General features: G+C 40.4%; 1 protein-coding gene across 1 annotated transcript in view; it reads right to left on the bottom strand.

The window, feature by feature from the left end:
* The window catches only part of LOC124277913 (chaoptin-like), a 43,522-nt gene that overhangs the window by 4,403 nt on the left and 16,367 nt on the right, over positions 1 to 22,752 (bottom strand). Inside the window, exons 2-3 of the mRNA XM_046713639.1 lie at positions 10,913 to 10,973; positions 2,348 to 3,876 (exon numbers count right to left, since the gene is read on the bottom strand). Of these exons, the coding sequence (XP_046569595.1) occupies positions 2,348 to 3,876; positions 10,913 to 10,973 (1,590 nt within the window). The remainder of the gene's footprint in view (positions 1 to 2,347; positions 3,877 to 10,912; positions 10,974 to 22,752) is intronic.

The raw sequence follows: 22,752 nt of genomic DNA, 5'->3' as shown, positions 1-22,752 counted from the left end.
CATCAGCTCTCCCGGAAGAACTACATGCTTAAAAACTCCCATTTGTTACACACCCCAATACACATAAGGTCACAGACCGCTGCACACACCTATTACCTATTAGTGAAAATGGGATAGTCCATACTCGTTACAGACATAGAAAGATAACGCAACACAATTGATTAGCACTGCATATAATTTTATTGCATTTTATATGCATTTGTTTGCAAATGCATGCATATGAAGTTCATCATTCTTCGATGTCTTTTATCATTTATTTCCAAACCACTGACCGCCTCCGTGGTGTAGTGGTTAGAGCGTCCGCCCGGAGAGCGGAAGGTCGCGGGCTCGATACCCGACCGCGTCATACCAAAGACGTTAAAATATGGAACTTGTTGCCTGGCGCTCGGCATTAATGGGTACAACAAGGACTGGTCGGCTCGGAGTCAGTATAATGTGTCTGAGTTGGGTATTCATGCTTCACTGCGGCATGGTATCTCAGTGGGCTAGGCACTATAAAACCAGCCTAAGTCTGGGCTAGTACAAGCAGCCGCACATACACATACATATACACACACATGCACGTCGTCATATGAGCGAAATATTCTCAAGCACGACGTAAAACCCAATTTCATCTCACCTCACTAAACCACTGATTGGAAAATAGAAATTTTGAAAGAGGGGTGTAACTACACAAAAAAGCATTAAGGGTATTAAGGGAAATTTGAATTGGAGGACGAATCAAGAAGGTAAAAAATATGAAATAGGTAAAGAGTAATAGAGGAATTTGGAATTTGTAATTTAATATAGAAATAGTGTAATAAATGGTTATTGTTATTGTGTTCTTTGTTTTGTGAACCAACCCATGTTTAAAAACATATTTATCAGGTGAATAATGATAAACATATAAAATGTGCAAGGGCCAACCCCAGCCATTTATAGTAGATGATGTACTTTCTCAATATAATTAAGTTAACTCTACTAAATAGTTAATCCTGCCTTGAGAAGATGAAATCATCTCAAGAGAGAAACAACTGAATGTACATATTAAATGCTAACTATGAAAAACATCTTTAATCAAACAAACATTTCTTGAGTAAAAACATCAAAACTGCTTGCTCTTAATCCCTTTGATCCATTTGACAGTTTGGGCTAGTCCATTATTGTTGTAGGCATAGCAGTAATTAACCCCCAACCTGACTGTGTAACAACTGGCAATATCAGAGTGTGTACTGGCATGTGTAACAAATGGGATAAGCCAGTTACAATGTATAGTACTGTTTGAAAAGTATTCAAGCAAGGAGACATTGAATAATCCGACACTCTGTATAATCCGAAATATTTTCCCGGTCCCAGTGAGTGTCGGATTATACCGGTTCTCAGAAAAGCTATTACAATACGTATCGTTTGAAAAGCGTATTGCGGTATACCGGTTATACCGTGCAGTTCTCCAAGGAGAGGTCACATTCGCTATTGACTTCTCCTGTTCCAACAGTTTTATCACTGTGAAGTTTATCACTTTTCGTCGTCCGTATTGTTAACTGAATGACAGAAACATAACACGTATATATGTTTATGATAATGGACACAATACGTTCAGTTGACCAAGTGTTCAATTTTAAGTGTTTTCTTTCAGTTGAGTATATGTTGTCGGCCTTTTGGTAGGTGATATATTTACAGTCAATCGACGATGCGACTACTTAAACACTTCGAGGTTCGACACAACCGAACAATAGAGCCCGTAAGTAGGTCACGGCAATTCGCGAGACCTTAGTACTTCCGGTGAGAAACAACGTTTCATACTTTTTCAGTCTCATGGTTGTCAGCTGACAGTAAGGAACTGATAATTCTTGCAGGAATAACAAAAATTTCCGCAAATTAGCTAATTATTACGACTGTCAACAGCTGTGACAGCCATGCATGATTGTACACTTGGTCCGGTCTAGTAAAATCATATTTGGTGTTCTTGAACATACGCTTGTCACCTGAAATCTCGTACCGGAAGTAAGCTGAGCCCCGCCTCCTATATTGCAAGTTGGCGCGCACAAAGGGAGCCGGGAACCAGCACAGTACCGGAAGTAGGGCCTCGCGAGACTTACAGCTCCTATGATGACGAAATAAGGAATACGTGGGAGCTAATTGTTTACTTTGAGACACATCGAGATTCCACACAAAATTGTTTGACAGTATTTAACTACCACTCATCTTGGTAGAATACAGTTACACCCAGATATATTCCACAAACCACGATTTACACATTTGTAAAGCTCAGGTGTCGCTAGTATATTTCTTAAAACAGATTGTTTTGATTTTGAATAATGTCCATTTCATCACAAAAACTCAGAATACAACAGTGCGGACAACCAACAAACAAATGACTGTCAGCAAGTATGCGTGTCCACGAACACAATGAGCTTCAGATGTGGGACATTCAGACAAATATCCTGGAAGTTTGGCATCTCTAAGATCCATCTGGGTGACCGTGGCATTGCAGGCCCCGGTCAACGACACTCCCTGATGGATCAGGCGGGCGATTGTACAATCACATTCTAAGGGCACTCCTCTTACGTTTATGGAACCAAATGTCCCAGCATCGTATTCAAGGGTGAAGCGTAAATCTGTCAGGAGAGTTTCAGAGAGTTCGAGGTACAACGGGTAGGTCAGATTCTGAAAAGCACCTTTTTCAATTCTGGCTAGAGGGTTTTTGGCCAACACCAAGAGGCTGGCTTTGATGCCTGCGAGAGAGTCTTTGCGGAGGACTTTGATCTCATTTTCATCCAGAAACAAATAGCGAAGTTTCTTTAAGGATCTCAGCGATTCCGCGGGAATATCATCTAAGCCCATGTCTCTCAGAAACAAGTCTTTAATACAGTTTTCTTGGCCTTTGAAAATGTTGCGAGTTAGTTTGATATGTGTTTGGCTGATATACAGATCCTTTAAACAGAAAGATCCAGACAAAGAACCATCAGGAATTGTTGCCAACGGATTCAATTTTACGTTCAACTTCTTAAGAGCAGTTAAATGTTTTAGAGCATCGGTGGGGAATTTTGACAGTTTACAGTCACGCATGTCTAGAACTTGCAATGATTTCTCAAGACCAACCAATGCGTCGGCGTCAATCGTAGTAACTTTGGAGTACAACATGCTCAACGTCATCAACTTTCTGTTGTTCACGAAACTCTTCCTTTTTAAAGTTGTGAAGCGTGAATTACTTAAGTCCAGATCTGTCAGGGCAGTGAGGCGGGCAATACCGTCGGGTACACCAGGCAGTAGGTTCCCCGCTAGGTCCAACTCTTCCAGTGTTTCAATACCTAAGAACACATCTGTCCCAAGAGACTGAATTCTACTGTTGTACATTTTCAGTTTTTTCAAAGACGACAATCCCAAGCCATAGAAAAGACGGCTGATAATGTTCGGGTCTCCAGATTGATAGTGGTACTTGTTGTTGAAACTCAGATCGAGATATTCAAGCCTGCTAAGTCCTCTGAGAAATGTTAGGGTCTTGTTGAAGAATATTTTTGTAATTTCAAGGTTTAGATATTCCAAAGAATTGTGTAGGTTGCTGAATGCGCCATCTTCAAGTTCCATTTCCCTGTTGTCGCTAAGGATGATGCGCGTGATTCTAATTCCTTCGGGAAAGTCCGTTTGTTTGACCCGAGTGATGGCTCTTTTTCTTAACCTCAGGAGTTTAGGTTGAGGGTTCGAGATTAGTCCAGAAAGATCCGGAATTCGGGTCATGTTTCTCAAGTTGCTTTGGATTATATACCCATTTTTCCCGATTCCGATGATTCCGGTGTAGCACTGACATTCAGCCGGACAGAATGTTTCCCGGGGAATAACAGAACTAACTAAACACGCTGCGTAGATGAAAAGGAACCACATTATCGTCACGAGGACCTGCAACGAGAAGAGTACTTACATTACATAAACAACAGATTCTTCATAAGCGGATATATCACGTCATTGTGTTTCATTGGATGCACTGTAATCAACGTTTAGTGTAATGTTTGGATAATCTAATCATGATGTAATAAAGATGATAAGACTATATTTTTCATATTTTTTTCATTGTTCGTACTTCCAGCTATTACCTCGGTATATATCAGCTCAAACAGAATCGCATTCCTTATATTTACATTCATTACGTTCATTCATTAACTGTAGCATCTTCCCGTCCATCTATCTGTTCCACAATGTAATCATCAATGGCAAGTATCTCATACTGCCTTTTCTTGTCACTTCGTAAGCTAATTTGATTTTTTATTGAATATTGATTTAATTCAAATCTAATGAAACTATTCAATTGTTCTTCTTGGGTGAGTCTTGTGATGAACATTATCTGAACTTGACGTAATAACGTTAGCTTGCTCCTCACAGTTTGGTCGAAAAGAAGTGCGGTTTGAAACATGGCGACTGGCTCCCCAAAATCTCAAATTGACAAAAGAGATTCAGCGTTCAAGTCCAAGACACTACGTCTTGTGTGAGTGAGTGAGTGAGTGAGCATGATTTTACGTCGCTATTAGCAATATTCCAGCAATATCACGGCGGGGACACCAGAAATGGGCTTCACACATTGTACTCATGTGGGGAATTGAACCCGGGTCCTCGGCGTGACGAGCGGACGCTTTAACCGCTTCTTGTGTCTTAGACTTCCACATGCATCATCAATTATTTCAAAATGTACGGAATGTTTAAAAGACAGCTGATCTATCTTTTCAGCATATAAAGAGAATGACGTTTGAATTTACTTGGGAAAACAGAAAGGAAACATTTAACACAACACTGTGTGACCGCCAGTGAAGGGGGATAACTCTACAAGTGTGTCCGTTTTCATTCAGATAGTTGCACTTACATAGTTTCGCTTTCAGTGGACTACGGTTCTCTTTAACTATGCCCTTTGCTGCATGGAAATACTTGGATTTCAAGAAAGGGTTCTAGAAGGAGAAATCCCATGTTTACATGGAGTCGTGATTCTCAAAGTGAGTTGGGTTTAACGTCTCGTTCAACAGCCTTTCAGTTACACCAAAGCGTGTCACCCACCAGCACGGGTGTGGTGCAGACAAACCTAGAAACATAATCAGAGCAAACCGGGATTCGAACACACGATCGCACGACTGAAACCTACGTCCTAATCATGTACAACACTAACCACAATCTCTATAGTGAATCGGTATGTTTAAGTTCGTGTAATACGACTAGTACTGACATAAACTAAACCATTGATAATAACAGGGGTAATTTCATACAATTCACCGTTATAACAGGGGTGATTTCATACAATTCACAGCTATAATAGTGGTAATTTCATACAATTTACCGTTATAACGGGGGATTTCATACAATTCACAGCTATAATAGTGGTAATTTCATACAATTCATCGTTATAACAGGGGTGATTTCATACAATTCACAGCTATAATAGTGGTAATTTCATACAATTTACCGTTATAACGGGGGATTTCATACAATTCACAGCTATAATAGTGGTAATTTCATACAATTTACCGTTATAACAGGGGTGATTTCATACAATTCACAGCTATAATAGTGGTAATTTCATACAATTCACCGTTATAATAAGGATGATTTCATACAATTCACAGCTATAATAGTGGTAATTGCATACAATTTACCGTTATAATAAGGATGATTTCATACAATTAACAACTATAATAGTGGTAATTTCATACAATTCACCGTTATAACAGGGGTGATTTCATACAATTCACAGCTATAATAGTGGTAATTTCATACAATTCACCGTTATAATAAGGGTGATTTCATACAATTAACAGTTATAACAGTTTTGGTTTCATTCAATTCACCGTTATAACAGTCATGGCATACGAGTTCATGCAATAACCCATGTGAGCACATGCCAATTGCTCTATACTGTTATGGGGGTTGTCTGCTATAACTGTTGTGGTGGTGTATATATATATATACAACATTGTAAACATCAACGCCCGATGTGTACAGTAGCTCTGTTAGTGGTCTTGTATAAGTGCCTTTGTCACAGTCATAACACTAAACATGCAAACAAGAATTCCGCCTTCGTCCATCAGAACAAGCTATGGAAGTGGGAGGAAAGACTAAAGCTCGATATATACTCAACATGAAATGTAAAACAAGGAATGGCGAGCAAGGCCCAGTTCAGAAATCGCTCTTTGGTTTACAATTGTCTTGAGTCTATATCAAGCACAGTCTATTCAACATGGTCTTTCCACATAATAAAACCATGTACAAAACACTATAAACTGAAGAATAAAAGAAACTATACAACCATGGTCGAAATTGTCTAAAACAACAAATGGTCATTCCATGGTGATGCATTTGAAACTGCAGTCATAACTGTATTTGGGGCTATTAGTCTCCAGTGTTTCACAGTCCGCTTTTAGCCTAGTAAAGTTTTGATAACAATAAAGGCAAGATACTATATGGACAATAACTTATATATCATAGATGCACTACTGTTTTTGGATGAATGCTCCACAACAATTTAAGAATCTATATCGAAATGTCGCATCATAATATAATTTTCCCTTAAATTGTTACTCACCAACTTCTAAAATGTCAGTTAAACAGTTCAACGTTTTGATAATATTTGAAATAACTTGCTTAAATTCCATTTCCAAGTGTTTACTTTCTTTTGTACGGCAGATGTCATTCACAAACCATGGCTACTCATTCTCTTCCCACAGAGGTTACTTGTCATATCTTCCTACGAAGAGGCCACAAATATCCCTCCTCTGCTGGGGACTTGGGTTTATGAGACACACAAGACATTTAATGGCTAGCTTGTCCGTTCTCACCCAGGGCGATGGAGACGCCATTGATCCGCCATTACATGACTGAGTTCTGTCTAGAACAAACGTTTGCGCATCGCGCAGGGGAAGAGGTTCTTGTTTTCCCGAAGCATACAGAAATTACCGATCACATTTGAAACAACGTCGCTGATTGCACAACCAAATCTGATTGCAACCAATCACGAATCCTGACCACTCGCACCATGAAAGGGCCGTATTAGAACAGAAGTTCGTAGGAAGATACAGTACAACCAGAAATTTTTGAGAATTTAAGATTGTAATTTTTTTTTCACTCATTACTCACGTATTAATATGTGAATATTAGCAGAACATAACTCCAGATTCAAAGACAGGTGAACAGTTAGTATTTTGTCAAGTCACCATGGGCAGCAATGCATACTACTGATCAAAGAAGTTAGAAAGTCGTGGTCCATGCTGTCCCAATATCAGACCACCTCTTCTTTCATTTCAGCAATATTTGTCAGATTTTTCTTATTGACACTTTCCATCATAAGTCCCCAAACATTTTCTATTGGATTTAGGTCAGGGCTATAGCTTGGCCAATCTAATAATGTCATATTTGGGTCCGAAACCAGACCTGTGAATGCTTTGAACGATGTTTTGGGTCGTTGTCCTGCTGGAAAATCAAAAAAATTTCCATAGAACACGTGAGCAGATGTAAGTAAATGTCCCTCGAGAATATCTGTGTACCGCTCACTGTTCATATTCCCTTCAAATACACAGAGGGGCGTTGCCCCTAACACAGAAATGCCACCCCACACATTAAATTTCGGAGTGTACTTTGGGCGCTGATACAAAGGTTGTTAAGTTTGTTTGGTCCAGAATTTCAGTGTATTAGGAAACAGCCACACAGAATTTTAATCTGAGAAAATCGCATTGTCCCAGTTAAAATTTCTATGCTGTAAGCACCAGTTCAACCTTCGCTCCTTTTGTTCAGGTTTCATGATCGGTGATGGAATTCCTCGACTTTTCAGCCAACCCATTGCATGCAGCTAAGTTCTAATTGCCTCCTTACAGCCAGCCACAGTTCCTCTATCAATCATATCCAGCCTTAAGTTTTCTAAACTCCTTTGTTTGTTTTTAGAAAAAAGAATACCAAGCCGCCTCCTGTCACCGACAGTCAATTTTCTGGGCCTACCTGCGCCTACCTGGTGCTCAATGCCATATCCATCTGCAATATTTTTCAAAACACGATAAACAGTGGACAAAGGGATGCCTGTTCTACTTGAAATGACTTTAGCTGATCTGATGTCCTTGTTATAATACTCTAAAATCAACTTCCTCTTCTCTAAATCATCCATACTGAGGATCACTGAAAAAGTCGTCTGCTAGCAAGTAAACAAAGGGGGATAACTCTGCACAAACTAATGAAAAGGATTAACGGAGTTGTCTCTCTTGAATGAAACCAAGCACTTGATAGCTGGTCAAGGTTGTTTATACTAGAAATCCAATTAAACACATTTCCTAAAATTCTCAATAATTTCTGGTCATACTATATGACAAGTAACCTCTGTGGGAAGAGAATGGTGGCTACTGTAACAGTTAATGAAATGTACACTGCTATATCAACGTCATTATGTATACATGTATATAATAATTTAAAACGTATGTAAACATGCATATAATAAACGCAAATGCAGTTGTACTTACTCCAATGTTCTTGCGTCCGCTGGGATCTACAACAAGGCAGCAATAGTCGCAAATATCCATCAGGAAAGTACTTGAAACTAGGGTAATAGTTTCGGTGACATTTGTGCGCCTGTCACCCCATAACCCCAAAGAGAAGCCATTTTGCAATTAGTATGTGTGAATAAATGGCAATGCTGAAAGGTTAAAGTGTACATGTATGATATGTAAAGCACTATTAGTATCGATGAAAATGTAACTATCCTCATACTATCCTCCAATATGGGTTTTCGGAGGCTCAGGAAATATTCATTGTTTTCTCACTAATCACATGAACAACTGTAACACCCAACTTGTTTAAACAGCAAACCATCATCCAAGTAGTAACACTTTCTACGTGACTCAATATGTTCAATTTCAGCGCGAGCAAACACTGCCGTCCGAAAACACATAATTCGATATTAAATAATTCACAGTTGACGTGGCCGAAATAAACATTCCGATAAATCAGCTGTCAAAATAATGAAATCTTAGGTTTTTGAAATCGACAAACTCGTTATCTTTTGATTTCTGAAAAAGTGCAAAATCCTTAAGCGCAGCTTTGTATGCAATATTTCAAATATATATACATGTGCACAAAATATGTCTTACCTTTTTAAAAGTTATTTTTTGCCTAAATGTGTGCATTTGTGGAAAGAGGTGTGTACGTAAAAAGCAATCTACCTGATATTCCTATTCAGGGGGTGTTTGATGGAACGGCTCGTTGATCAACCTTATAATTACTTTAAGATATCAAGAGCTGTACATGACGTGGCAAGGGGCTTCAATGTACTGAAGTGGCTATTGCAACACTAGACGTAAAACTGTTATTAATGATAATTATACAAATAAATATCCAGCATATTATCGGCACATTACATATTTGCAGCGGTATCTTTCATTAACGTCTCTCGTCACTGAACAGGATGAACTAATCTATCTCCCAGACCGTACAGTATTTAAAAAGGGACTCCAACTCAAGCCTAGAATGACTGGGGAAGTCTACATTGGCTCAGCTCTATGCATTAAAGGCATTAATCAAGAATTGTTCTGGATTTGATTTGACTTTTTGTAGGGATGTGTTGTTTAGATGAAATAATTGTATTTCTGAAGCTAAATGCCAGTCTACATTCAGAGCAAAATGTCATTAAAGATGAGTTGCGCCAAGGATGCACTTGGGGGTCATCTTTGTCTTCTAGCCTCAACTTCTTGTTTCCGGGAGATTTCGCTGCCTTACATCTTCACTGATTCATTTATCTTGTAATTTAAACCGCTTCACAGCTGTTTACGCGACCCACGTGAAGTCTTCGCCTCAGCGGTAATAGGCTACTTACGTAAATTTGCTCTCCCATGTGTCTTGTTTTCCAATGTTTTTGCAAATAACTGTCATAACAGAGCTATCTGAATCGATCATACATCCATTACCCTAAAAGATTGGATATTTGAGTTCTCTCTCAACTTAGTCTTATTGGTATGTAACGTTGTCGGCAGCGACGATGTTGGACCAGCACCTCCGTTACATTTACACAGCAGGCACCGAAACTATAGTTACAGTTCTGACATTCAACCCAAATAACAGGATGGGATTATGTGTCTGGGACTTCAAGGGGAATTCTTCAAGAGTTCCAGGAACATTCAGACAAACCGTTCTTCTCCTGTTGTCATTCGACCCAAGAACCTGCTTATTCAGCAATCCCCGAAGATCACTTGAAGAAGCACAGTCATGATTGTCTCGACAGCCTACTGTTAACACCTCGAGTTCTGTTATTACAGAGTTGTGTTTGCATACAGTGAACCAAACCCGTGATCCTATCTATCATAAATATCCATGTATACCTCTGGCTATGTCTCATACACAGAGGGCATTTGTCTGTGTTTTCAAATAACATGGCATTTTGGTTTAATCTCGTCCAGTGGTTTCATATTTCATGAACGTTGTATTAATATTGACTTGTGAGTACACGGTATATGTATACAGTTGATGAATGGGATGACTGGATGATTTGTCCTTATGGGAAGGTGGAATGAATGCTGCAGTGCATGGCGCTTACTATGGGAAGGCATGCTTCGACTACCGTGAATGAGGGAAGAGGATGGTTAGATGGGTGGGTATCTAGTGACAGAGGGGAACGCAGGTGGATTGGGATCTTCTTCCTATGAAGAAATTGGCGGTGATTTATCCACGGTAAAACCGTCAATACATAGCCATGGGGTGCATGTCACAGTCCGTGGTAAAACCTGTCAGGTAAAACCAAGAATGTCCTGACAGATCGCGAAAGGTGTGTCTACACGCTGAGTCCCCAAATACCAGTAGGAGGCCCAGCTCCATCCTCAACCCGCTCGTATCATCGTATCACTTTAACGTACGTTTATAGTCAACTACGGGACAAAGGTAATAATCAATCATAATACGTATATGGTAGGTATACATTAAATCTGACCTCAGTCGGTATCACCTCCAGCCAGTTGCGCCCATTTTCTTTTACAGAACACTCGGTAGAGCTGGAAAAGACATCAAGATGGAACTCAAATATGTGAAAATAGAAAATACCACAATCGGCCTGATGGGCTCAACGATAATGGAAATTAAATACAGGACAACAATGTACATGGACTAGTGTGACAGCTGTTGAGGTTATTTGCATAATATATCATTTATTCAGTTTTTCTACTGTGCAGCTGCTACCGCACTGGTGAATATCCGGGTTGAAACACGTCAATTGAGGGGGACTAGCGGGATTGGGTGACTTGGTTGACGCAAAATGTCGTTATTAAATTGTAGTAAGTGAAAACAGATCGATGTCGATGATGACAACCACTGGATTGTCTGTACCAGACTCGATGAAGTTTGAATATTGCTCAGTGCGACATTTATCAACAAACAAACAAAAAACACAGATCGCTCGGTATAATCTACGTAATACCTCGGGGTAGACAGTGGGTCAGATGTTCAGAGTGAATGAGTGAGTTGGGTTTTTATTCCAGCAATATCACGGTGGGGGAACACCAGAAATGGGCTTCACACCTATGTGGGGAATCGAACCCGGGCCGTCGGCGTGACGAGCGAACGCTTTAACCACAAGGCTACCTCACCGCCCCTCAGATATTCAGAAGTGAGCGGAGTGTGGCTAAGCGAAAAGAGGACGGAGTTCCCTGAGCGGTCCCATCTTTCTTCCCCCCGAAATCCAATTCTATATTATGTAAAGACAGTCGTCATTTTGCAGGAGTATTTTGTATATGAGTGCGGCGTTACACATCACCCCAAGAAATGTTTGAAATCTCCAGCTGGAACTTTAGTTCTTATAATCAAAGCAAACTCTGAGTTTTCGTCTTCAAAACGTCAAACAAAATTAATCACATTCTGGAACATATCGCTTGTCAAGTTCCATTCTGTATCATACCAGTCAGCCTCTGGAACGGTATTGATTCATGTATGTACGGCATCATCTTAATTCAAAATTTTCGCTACATAGCATCCCATCACGCAATAGGTTTCAACTGGCACTGATCCGGCGACGTGTCTCGCCCAACCACAGATCACAGGATGGACAACACTAGACACAGTTAACGGTAGGCTGAAGTCGGAATATTGCTCATATTTACACATAATTCATGTTACGCAATAAATCACACTCACGCAGCACTTTTGGGGTTAATCTGTAAAACTTACGTCATATTTAAATGAAGAGCCAATTTCATCTACTAGAAAGTAATTTACAGCATATGTTCTCGGCACCAGAGCAAGTTTCCAGTGGCCTGCACTCACACGTGTTCTGGCAAAATGTTCATGTTTTTAACTTAAGGAAGACTGGCATGAATCTGCCTGATATCACTCATATACGCATGTAACTGCATCATATATAAACCTAAAAAACCTCAGCACCTTTCAGCACGTTTTCATATACGAGTTATTTCTGTGTCACATATATGACTCGGTTTTCACAAGGGTGCCCCTGTCGTGTAAGGCGCCGCGCTTCGCACTGCAGAGTTGCGTCCCTTCGACATGGCCGACACGTGATCATTGGTTCGAATCCCTGTTCGTCAGGATTAAGTTCCCAGGTTTGCCAGCACCATTTCGACTGCGTCACATAAAGCTTTCTTCCCACCTTAATCTCGCGTGATGCATCGGGGATGCTGCTCAAGTAAGTAATAATCTCGCGTGATGCATCGGGGATGTTGCTCAAGTAAGCATTAATCTCGCGTGATGCATCGGGGATGTTGCTCAAGTAAGCATTAATCTCACGCGATGCATCGGGGATGCTGCTCAAGCAAGCATTAATCTCACGTGATGCATCGGGAATGCTCCCCGTCAGTCAGTCGCTGCGGCCATATATGAAGATAGTGTTGTACCAGCTCTAGAAGACGTATCACTGGTTTGTTGGTATATATGTTAGAAGTAGATATTTCCCAAAGCTGCATGGAAATTCGGAATGTATGAAAAGAGTGGGTGAAAGCTGGGTGGTTCATTTACCGTTATAGGGTCTGTATCCCAGCACCTGGAAGATAAATTACAATCCGTAGTCCTCATCAGTTTCAGAATGATTGTCTTGGACTCGACTGTCCAGTTAAAAACCTTAATGCACCTGGATATATAATCCGCAGATGTACACACAGATTTGTGTGTTGCTCTCCACTCCAAGTGTGTGTTGCTTTACCGTTGTGTACAACATATGTAGGCAGTCCTAGGGCTGACCCGTGACACGGTAATGGTTCTATCACAGGACGACCTATACACGCATGTTAACACTGCGCCTTTAATAGATACAGTTGTCTGTGCAGGATGACCGTTTATGTCTGCTAGTGTAACAGTTTCCGTGTGAGGGAATATCTAATTGACCGATTACACTAACGACTTAGGCAGGATTTACACTGCGTCCGATTTTCTCTGCGTTGTGTCATGCGTTGCGTCCGAAAAAACGCAAGCAGTATATTTTCCATTTAGACAATACACTAGGTGCGAATTTTGCATGCGTTGCGATCCGAAGCAATTTAGATAGGTAGGCCTCCTATTTTTGACACAACGCAAATGAACTCGCATGAGGAATTCCCCTGATGACGTCATTCCAATAAGGTATTTCCCCAACATGTTGACAATCAGGTAAGGTTATTTCCTCATCTTTTGATAAAAATACACGATTCCAATTGCAGACAGGCTGTGTTTTTGATGAGATATTATTTACAATGTGTTTCTGCGCCTGTCTGTGCATAACATATACAATAATATGACAAACCTTTGATAAATTTCATTCTCAGAACAAGTTACTTCAAGATGCTTCTAAAAGTCTTATGAAAAATAAAATTGCCCAGATATTTCATGAGGCTCAATTTGATTCACGTCAACAGAACCCTCAGAACTATGTTCCCCAGGGAAGTCAGTACTGCTCATATTCTATATATGTGGAATTTGTAATGCCTGAGTGTATGAGAGAACAATGTTGGAATGAAAGTAAATATGTTCTACATACTTTTAGTTCAGTATTTCGAAAACACATAAAAGATTGATGTTATTTAATTCCCTTATAAGACTATTAGAAATTATAAGAAATTGTATATGGGGTATGCAAATTGATTTCTCAGAGAACTAAACAGTATAACGAACAAAAAACTTCATTTATTAACAACGTGTATATATACTCTCTGAAAGACTTTAAAATCCAAATCCTACTCGACATAGTTGCTGAACACCAAAAAAGCAACTTACTGCTTAAGTTTTGAAAAGAGTCCACCTTGGTAATGTAAAGCAATCTTTTATACATCCCTACGTCTACACCATACAATACGTAAAACCCATTTACATGCAGTTATTTATCAGCAATAAATTAACATTAATAAATATTTATACTATAAATTCTGTGAGTATTAATCCGATCATCAGTAATATATATACACAGCAATGATCAATATGAACAATATTCGACAAACACACGGGAGGAGACAGTTCCACCAAACATTTCTCTGACAAATAGTTTCTAAACTCATCGTTACGCAAGTCCATAACAGAAACATTATGCTCTTTGGAACATGAGCCAGTTAGTGCACATCCAAGTTCTCTTAAGGGTTTTACAAGGTCACAGTCACACATAATTGATCCTTCAATTTCTATTTCTTCGAAGGTTCCAGGTTCATATCCGATCAAAAAGTCTAAATTAGTGAGAGATGTCCCAACAATAGTAACGTTCACTGGTACATTCAAACCATTGAATGCACCAGGTTCGATCTCCGAAAGAGGCAAATAAGAAAGATCTAATGATTTAGCTTTAATCCCAGATAAACTATCGTTTTTTAAAACATTTATATCAGCGCCGTGAAATTCCAATCGTTTCAACTTGCTCAACGATGCCAAGATCCCTCGAGGAATATACGTAAGTTTCGTCTTGTACAAGCTCAGTTCGTGGAGGCAATCCTTTTGGCTGTCAAACATATTAGGATGAAACTCGACCTGTGTGTAATGCATATCTAACCTATGTAAACAGTATTCTCCACTGAAGGAATCTGCCAGCATTGACGTGAATGGGTTTTCACTGATGTTGAGATTCTTTAGCGCCTTCAGCCGACGAAGCGCGCGCGTGGGTATCACTTTCTGGCCTGTTAATTGGAGATCTAGTGTTAAGACTGAACTCAAGGCCACTGAAGGTATCAGGAACAAGTTCTCCAAATTCGTTGCCAACGAGAAGAAGGGATTGTAATTTGCGTAGTTTGCTAAAGGCGCCACTTTGTAGAGATTTTATATGATTAAAGCTAAGATCCAGCTTCTGGAGACGAATCAAGCTGTTCACTGCCTTGGGAACATCGCTAAGACGGTTACCGGATAAATCCAATGAAGTGAGGCTTTCAACTCCTCGAAATACATCCACTGACATTTTATACATGAAACAAGATGACATATCTATTTGCTGTAGTTGGTACAATCCAAGGTCACGAAACAAGCTTACAACTTGGGATCCAGGGCTCCGGGTCCAGTATTGTTTGTTATTTCGTAACTCAAGTCGAACCAAACTGGACAGTCCTCTCAAGAATGTCAATGAAGTATTGAATTTCACCTCATTTCCAACTCTTAGTGAGACCAGGGAATCGTCAAGGTTGATAAACGCAACATCCTGTAGTGACATTTTAGGTCCTCCTATTATTACAAGTCTCCTAATTTTCAGACCAGATTGGAAAATGCTTTTCCGGATGTCGAGAGAGTTGTCGTTCCTGTATGCGTCCAGGGTCAACTCCTTGGAATGTGTGTCCAGCTTCAGTGGGGACAGATCTGGGACTGAACCGGTAGAGCATCTGATGACGGTCACGGTCTCATGCCCTGGTCCTCTCTTCTTGCCACAGTGACACGACGGGGGACATGGGTCATCTACCAGCATTACAGTTGATACGTGCACTAGTAGATATACCATCACAACGAGAGACACCATCCTATAAACAAGTGAATAAAACTTTAAACATAACAGAAATGCTTCCGATATTATATTTGGACCACCTACCATGACTAATTTCTGATATTTACTTTCATGTTAATTATGGACACACGAGGCAGCACTTAGCTAAGCATCTGATGTGAAGTTAGTTACAGCCATGAAAGCGTTAGTAGACACTTAAATGTCTGTAAGCCACATTGCTGTTTAAATATAGAACCAAAATTACGAATATGCTTAAGACCTTGACAACCTCTAAGAAGCATCGCCTATCAAGATTCAACAATATATAATATCAAATCTAAACAAGCCAAAACGTAGCGCTACACAAAACGAAACTAACAAAATGTAAAGTACCTACCTGTTTACGTAGGTTGGTGATGTGATAAAGCTCCACTGTAGATGGTATCCCTCTATATTTATCTTTCATGTAATTTACACTATTTACATAGAAGCATCATCCCTCCCAGCATCACCGCACGGTAGACAAGTGATGCTCTCGCTCCCGGGCTGTTGTAGTGAACCTGTTGCGTAACGCTCACATTTCTCGCCAGTTCTCACAGTCACGTGATTAGCTCCTCTTCCGAGATGGATTGCGCTCACTATCCCATCCTCTAGGTTAGACAGATGTCGATTGTTTTTATGAGCTCAATTTTTCTTAATTCAGGACCAGCCTGTGCAGTTGAATATTCTATTCAGATCGTTTATCCTTCTCCTTATTCTGACTGCTTGTGTTTTACGGTTGTCCAACGGCATCATTTTTTTATTAACCATATCCACTGAAGCAAGCTTCAAAATGAGTAGTGCTCCGTATTTTCGCATTTATGGTTGTATTTTAAAGGTCAGGAGCCATAATTAGGATAAACAGATGGCATTAACTGCTGTTGGCATATTCTAAAGTGTCTCTGGACACGCTCCTAAACCGTTCTACTGTCACAGTGAGTATATTATAACATAGCAGTTATATGGTTGGCTAGTAGTTATGTTGGTAACACGTTCCCTCAAAGAGAGCGGGCTGATTCCGAATGGATGATGATATGATAAAAACTACAGTGCAAGTATGAACTCCTTATATGCGTATCGTCAACAATGTAATGAGGTTTTGAACATATAAATAAAAGTGAGATACAGGGAAAGACGATTATTGGATTAATTGGAGAATCATTACAATATGTATGTGCTATCCTATTTTCCGTTATTCTATTTCTCATTGAATGTTATTTTCCGATAACTGAACATTTGTGACTGTTCTCCTTCGAAAAAGGTACAAAAATGTACACCAATAATTAGATAACAATCGAGAAACGAGGAATAACGGATTATCTGCCTCGAGTGATTTAATTTTGGGTCGATCAATATCATGTCCTCTCTTTTCGCCGAGTTGATCGTAATAACCCCATACTCTCTTTGCAGTAAAATGTGGAAGAAATGTGGCTTTCCCCAGCTCAAGCGGAAACATCAATCTATTGTTGGAACGATGTCATGTTAAACTACAGTAACTTTATCTTCAATAATGGGCAACATAGCGTTTGTATGCCGACACACTGTGTTTGGCACGGCGAAACTAGGCATCAAATGCCAAGAAACAGCCTTACACAATGATATATACACTATAATGATCAGTGAGAATTACTGGCAGTAATTGCACCGATTCTCTTGCTCCTTTGAGTAATATATTCAGTATCAGAAAACAGTTGACATATGGTGTTTCTTCTGAAAACGGCAGAGCAAGAACTATCGTTTTGATCATCTGCTGATCCAATTTGTCAGTAAGACCTTTTTAACGATTCCGTTAATCTGACCGATACCGTTAATGGTGAATATTTCGGAAGACAATATTCTGGATTTACGAATGGAATTGTTCAACTGTCCGAGCAACGCTTGACCTCAAACACCTACTACCGTTACATACTGTTCCCTTACCTCCTTAATTTGTCTCAAGGCTATATTCATCATTGAGTGATATGCATTCCTTTTCGCAACTCTCCCGTTATGGTGACCATGAAATACATCCTGAAAACAAACTAGACACACGTTTAAGAATTATCTTAACATACACGTGTGGTTATATTACCAATCACTGCATTGTATACAGGCAAAACCTCAACGAAAAGAACTAACAGCGTGCTTCCACTCCAAGACTTCATTCCAGTAAGCTTTTGGTTTACGGAGGTATGCCATCTTTATCTTGTGTTGAACAGCTGCCAATTCTTGCTAAACATTTGGACAATTATTTTGTGTTTTCTTTTTGACAAAAAGATATTAGCACGTACTTACTTCGTCATTTTCAAAACTGACGTTGGCTACACGCGAGTTCATTTCTCTGTTATTCAAAGAACTTGCTTCTTGTGGTAATTGTGTGAGTATACCAGCTCCCAGCATTCTGCTGTTCTCTTATTTATTATTGATGCTTTGCTTGGCTTGTTTTTTACTGTTGTTTGCTTTTGTTTCTTTTCTTCCTGTCTTGTAAGTGTTAAACCACACAGTTCTGTGATAAGTCAAGCTAGTTTCTAAAAGTTGTAGTGTCATCACATTTGAAGGTTACCTTGTTTCAAATGAACATGCCGTTCTATTTTTAGCAGGCTAATTCAGTCGATTCATCTTGTAGGGAGTAAACGCGTGTGTGAACATAGACCATGTTTCTATAAGAAAAGGACAGGCTTGTGGTAAACAGGCGAGTCTGGCATTGTTGGTTTGGATGTTGGTATGGATGTTTGTGTGTGTGTTTAACGCGGCAACGATACTATTCCAGCTACGTGCACATGGTGGCTGTTTGTAAAACGTATAATCTTGAATAAACAAACCAGTGAATAATATTATGATAATAGTAACCGCGACAAAATTTTGCATATTTATAAGAAATCTGTTCCCAAAGTCGATTGTTGGATTCCGGTTTATGTCTGACTATCCCAGAGCGAGCTATGTCCAGTGCCGTCGGGGAATGGTAAGCATAAGTTGTTGATGAAGCCTCGCCCGAACTCCCAATAACATCAGTTCCATTTACATGATTGTAAAGCCATTCAAACGATTTCATGTTTATCACGCAACGAATTAGGGCTGGGACGGGTAAGAAAAAATGGAATCGAGTACCCGCATGTACTTAACCGAATGGGAATCGAGTACCCGGAAATGTCAGGAATACAGCGCTTCTGTCAACTTTCTGAATATTCAATCACGAGTTGACAGAGATTATTAAAGAAAGCTTGAAATGATAGCAATAAGACACTGAAACTGAACTTAGGCTATTTAATTTACGTCTATTTAACAAATATAGAGAGTAACACCATTACATGCATTCCTCGTTAAAACACAGGACTTTTCGTTACCACTGTTACTGTAACTTGACACCTCACTGCTCATGCTCAGATATATTACAGTCGTTAATAATGACATCCATTAATCGGACAATACCTTTTCCGGGTACTCGATTCCTAGAAATAGTACTCGATTCCACCTGTACACGACCCGGATTCGAGTATCCGAGTACCCGTCCCAGCCCTACAACGAATCAATGATTACCCTACTTTAATAGAGACGTGGAAACTGGTGTTGGAAAATAACAGATGAGTGTATTTCATCTTCACATGCAATACACTTTTAAAGTCACATAATGATTGCGAGTAATGAATAATAAAAAGACACTGTTATTGTAGCTCCACTTGTAATCAAAATTATATATGTACAACATATTTTACCTAGAAAACATCATTTGTAAAAAGATACCTTTTTTCAGATTTTGAAAGAGGGTTCTTTGCTTTGTGTTAATCTTTACCCTTGCATTGGTTCTTCGGTTCAACAGTTTCAGGGGAAAATAAATTTATAGAATCTGAAGTATTTGCATAGTAGTTACAGATGTACATAAATCATTGGTTATTGTCACAAACTAACAATGCAAATTAAGCTAATTTACTGTATTCAATTAAATATGCAGTTTTAGGATGAAACTTAGTATGATGTCTGACACATATTCTACAGACAATAGTGTTTGCCATGTCACAAGACACTCACGTTCACGAGTACCTGTCCATCAAGTTCATCCTACAGATGCTCTATCCGGTTCAGATCCGGAGATATGGAAGGTCGTGACGACACATTCACATTTTACAATATGAACAGTCAACAGTGGCACGAGATGTGTGTGGTGTATGGTGTCATGTTGAAACAACTCCCTCTGTCAGTTGATAATGGGAAGCAGGTGGCGTTAAAGAATTTGGACGATGTACCGATTTTGATGTCAGATTCCCCTGAATCACCACCAAGCCAAGATCCCAGTCTGTAGAAATATGCCCCTCCGCACCATAACACTGTCGCCACCAAATCTGTCGACCTGCCGAATGGAGGGTTTTGAAGTTGCTAGACACGCTGTCTTCCTCTTCGATGGTGGACTAGAAATCGTGAATCATCACTGAAGCAGACTCCTTGCCCTAGACTAACGCTTACATTTAGTCTCTGAATATATACTAGCCACATAAAGAAACTGTGCATTGTCAAAATATTATCCCAGTTGATAAGTACGATAACAATGTCAAAGGTACATATAAACTTTAATGGAGGGATCATGACACCATAACAAGTCGGGAGAATTTCAATTGAAAAGTCAATCACAATGACGTCACGAGTCCACAAGCGGGACGGGGGTCAAACGACCATGTCACAAGCTCAATAACGGGTATGTCCACCATCGGCATTGAGAACAGCAGTGCATCGACGACGCATAGAGACTATCAAACGTGCAAGGAAGGCTTGTGGGATGTCACGCCAGATTCTCTCAAGTTCTGTTGCAAGGTCAAGGACGTTATCTGGCGGATGAGGAAGACGGCGTAGACGTCGATCCATCTCGTCCCAAACATGCTCTATCGGGGAGAGATCCGGTGAATTTGCAGGCCAAGGCAGTAAGTCAACGTTGTGGTGTTGCAAGAAATCCATAGCAACCCTTGCCGTATGAGGGCGGGCATTGTCCTGTTGGAATGTTAACCCAGGGCCATGACGTTGCAGAAAAGGAATTGCCACAGGTCGAAGAATCTGATCCCTGTAGTCCACACCAGTTAAGTTGCCCTGAACAATCACCAAAGGAGTTCTTTGGCGTGCTGTTATTCCACCCCAAATCATCACGGAACCACCACCAAAGCGATTCCTCTCCAAGACACAGGCCTGTGCATAACGTTCTCCCACACGTCTATTGGCACGTTGACGTCCATCACTATGGGAAATGTTAAACCTGGACTCATCTGTAAAAACAACATTTCTCCACCAAAACAAGGGTCTGCGGTCATGATTTCGGCACCACATTCGGCGAGCTTGTCGATGACGTTGTGTCAGGATAGGCCGTATGGCGGGACGTTGTGGTCTGATCCCGTGATGACGTAAACGTTGTCGAACTGTGTTGGGGTGGATACGGCGAAGTCCTGGGATGGTTCGGGCAGTCATCATTGCAGTCTGAAACCTGTGGCGAAGATGGGTCACCCCTATCCATATGTCCTGTCTTGGCGTTGTTACACGTGGACATCCAGAACGTGGCCGATCGATGACGTCATTTGTGTTCTGTTAGCGTCTCACCAGTGCAGAAATGGTGTTCCGGTGGCAGTGGAAATGTGCAGCCACTTGTCGTTGAGACATTCCCCCACGGACCATCCCAATGGCCTCATGACGTTGTGCAGACGTGAGCCTTGGCATGCTATGCGTTTCAGTAGCCGTTTAATTTTTTGAACGATCGCAAGGACAGGGGTTGAGCTTTCCAAAGTGACAGTATTGTGTGGCATTCATTTGCTCTGTTTCTCTTTCCCGGAATGCACGTGCAACAACGTATTGCACGTCTCAAGGACGAACCCACTGACGTCAAGGGACGTGGCACGTGCATGCATGTTGGATACATGTCACTAATCTCTGAGTTTAAATCCTTATGTGTCTACACAGGTTTGATAAATTTAGATTTTAAATTTTTCTATGCACAGTTTCTTTATGTGCCTAGTATATAATTTTTATTGTAACAAATATACCCATTTAAATTGAAAAGGATCCAAAGGCAGACCAGAGATTAAGAGCCTGGGGAAATCTAGACTTGCTTCATTTAGGGCTTTAGCATTGCAGGGAGGGATTGTAGGGAAATAATATGGTTCAGGGACTGCGAGACAGACTATTCATGCCTGTACGGTGCTCCTGAGCACACGTCTCAATATTGGTCAAATACCGGTCTTTTGGATCTAAATTCCTGGGTCTCAGAGACGATTCCTGATTTTTTGTTTGTTATCCTCCTCAATCCAGGCACATGTTCTCAACCAGGCAAAAATGAACGTGAGTTTCTATATTTAGCAAGCATAATTCGGTGGTAGAGTAGCATGTCGATGACGAAGATGAAAGACTGGAATGTAGCGATCTTGCGCAGGGATGGTGGCTCTTGGTGTACCACTGGGCTCCAGACAACAACTATCTTCCTTCTTTGCTATCTTCAGTGACATGCTAGTTCACCATAATTAATATCGGTCGTAGGCTGCCCCCCTTTGCATACTGACCAACCTGCTACTTGTCACTTAACCGTCAAAATATCGTCCTTGATCCACATCTCAATTTTGCTGTATCCACTGTCAACAATGGTCACCGGAAGTTGCGAGGAAACTGGGAAGGCTGGGGTCAATGCCATGAGCAGGTTGTGGACAAAGATGTTATTGCAAAACAATACAATATGTGATCTTTCTCGGACTATCGTGGGTTGCACTGAGAGTGGTTCACCGATGCCATATACGGGATAAGGTGCTCTGGAGTGCCTGGGGGAATCATCCAGCTGTAAGACGTCCTATTGTGATGTTGCAGTTTACAGTTGTTCTCTTCCAACAAGTAAACACACACATGGCAAAGTGTTGACTGACCTTTGACCT

This window comes from Haliotis rubra, unplaced genomic scaffold (genome assembly GCF_003918875.1).
Source record: "Haliotis rubra isolate DU_JTF1 unplaced genomic scaffold, ASM391887v1 Scf23, whole genome shotgun sequence".
Taxonomy (NCBI): domain Eukaryota; kingdom Metazoa; phylum Mollusca; class Gastropoda; order Lepetellida; family Haliotidae; genus Haliotis; species Haliotis rubra.
This window is presented reverse-complemented; position numbering and strand designations above follow the sequence as displayed.